Source organism: Anomaloglossus baeobatrachus, chromosome 4 (assembly GCF_048569485.1).
Source record: "Anomaloglossus baeobatrachus isolate aAnoBae1 chromosome 4, aAnoBae1.hap1, whole genome shotgun sequence".
NCBI lineage: Eukaryota > Metazoa > Chordata > Amphibia > Anura > Aromobatidae > Anomaloglossus > Anomaloglossus baeobatrachus.
This window is the reverse complement of record NC_134356.1, coordinates 554,600,031-554,601,012: the sequence shown is the minus strand read 5'-3', so window position 1 is coordinate 554,601,012 and position 982 is coordinate 554,600,031. Positions and strand designations below refer to the sequence as shown.

The 982-nt window shown below is 41.1% G+C and overlaps 1 protein-coding gene across 1 annotated transcript in view; it reads right to left on the bottom strand.

Annotated features, from left to right (window-relative positions):
• NR2F2 (nuclear receptor subfamily 2 group F member 2) overlaps window positions 1-667 on the bottom strand; it is a 13,506-nt gene extending 12,839 nt beyond the window's left edge. The window contains exon 1 of the mRNA XM_075345981.1: window positions 257-667. Coding sequence (XP_075202096.1) covers window positions 257-299 — 43 coding nt within the window. The 5' untranslated portion in view covers window positions 300-667. The remainder of the gene's footprint in view (window positions 1-256) is intronic.
• Window positions 668-982: the final 315 nt, after the last annotated feature.

Sequence of the window (982 nt, the reverse complement as noted above, 5' to 3'; positions counted from 1 at the left end):
TCCAGCAGGGGCAAATCCTCCCTTCTTCCCCTCTATTCTGCTCTAGATCTGGCACAATTGCAATGCCTGCCACCACCGAGTGCTGCAGCTGCATATAGCCATGCTATGATTCCAGAATCCCACATTAAATGCAAACCCCCAGCACATTAGCACTCAGCACAGCCCCGAGAAGCCCAGCCAGCGTGACCCAGGCAGAGTTAAAGCCATAGAGCCCAGAACACAAGAGAAAGCATAGGAAATAAAAAAACAGACCTACCAAAAACGTATTTTCCTTGCTCTGCGTCCCAAATGGCTTGCATCTTCTTCCTATAACTGCAAATCCCCTTTATACCGAGGCAGGTGAAATGAGTCCCTTTTGTGCACGTTATAAGAAGTCCTTTGCAAAAGAGAAAATGCAATGTCTCCTTACTGTGTTTATTTTAGACGATTGAACGAACTGATTGGAAAGTAGGCAAAAGCCTAGAGGGTGCAAGGAGAAAGGTGAATGGGATATCCTCTGCTTGGAGGGAAGTACTATTTGGCTTGCAGGCTTTGGGAAGAAGAAAAAAAAAACTTGACACTATAACTTTAAATGTAGTGAGTTTGAGAGAGCTAGCACACAGCTTGTCAGGAATGTGAGCCTCGCCTTTAAGAAAATCCCCATACCCAAGGTATAGCAGCCCACAGTGATCTCTCCTCTCATCTCATTCCTTAGAAGGAATAGAGAGCAATGCTACACCTTCCAGTTTGGGGCAGGGATAGAGGAGACTTAAAACAAGCACCCAATTGGAAAAACATCTTTAACTTAATGATTTCTCCTCTGTTCTGTATAAACTTCTTATAGGCAATGCTAAAAATTAGAATATATATATATATATATATATATATATATATATATATATATATATATATATATATATATATGAGGCTCAGTCTCAACTTTGTGTGTGATTAGCTCCACTCTTTCCCCATCACAATCCTTCATTCTTCTTAGAACAATTCC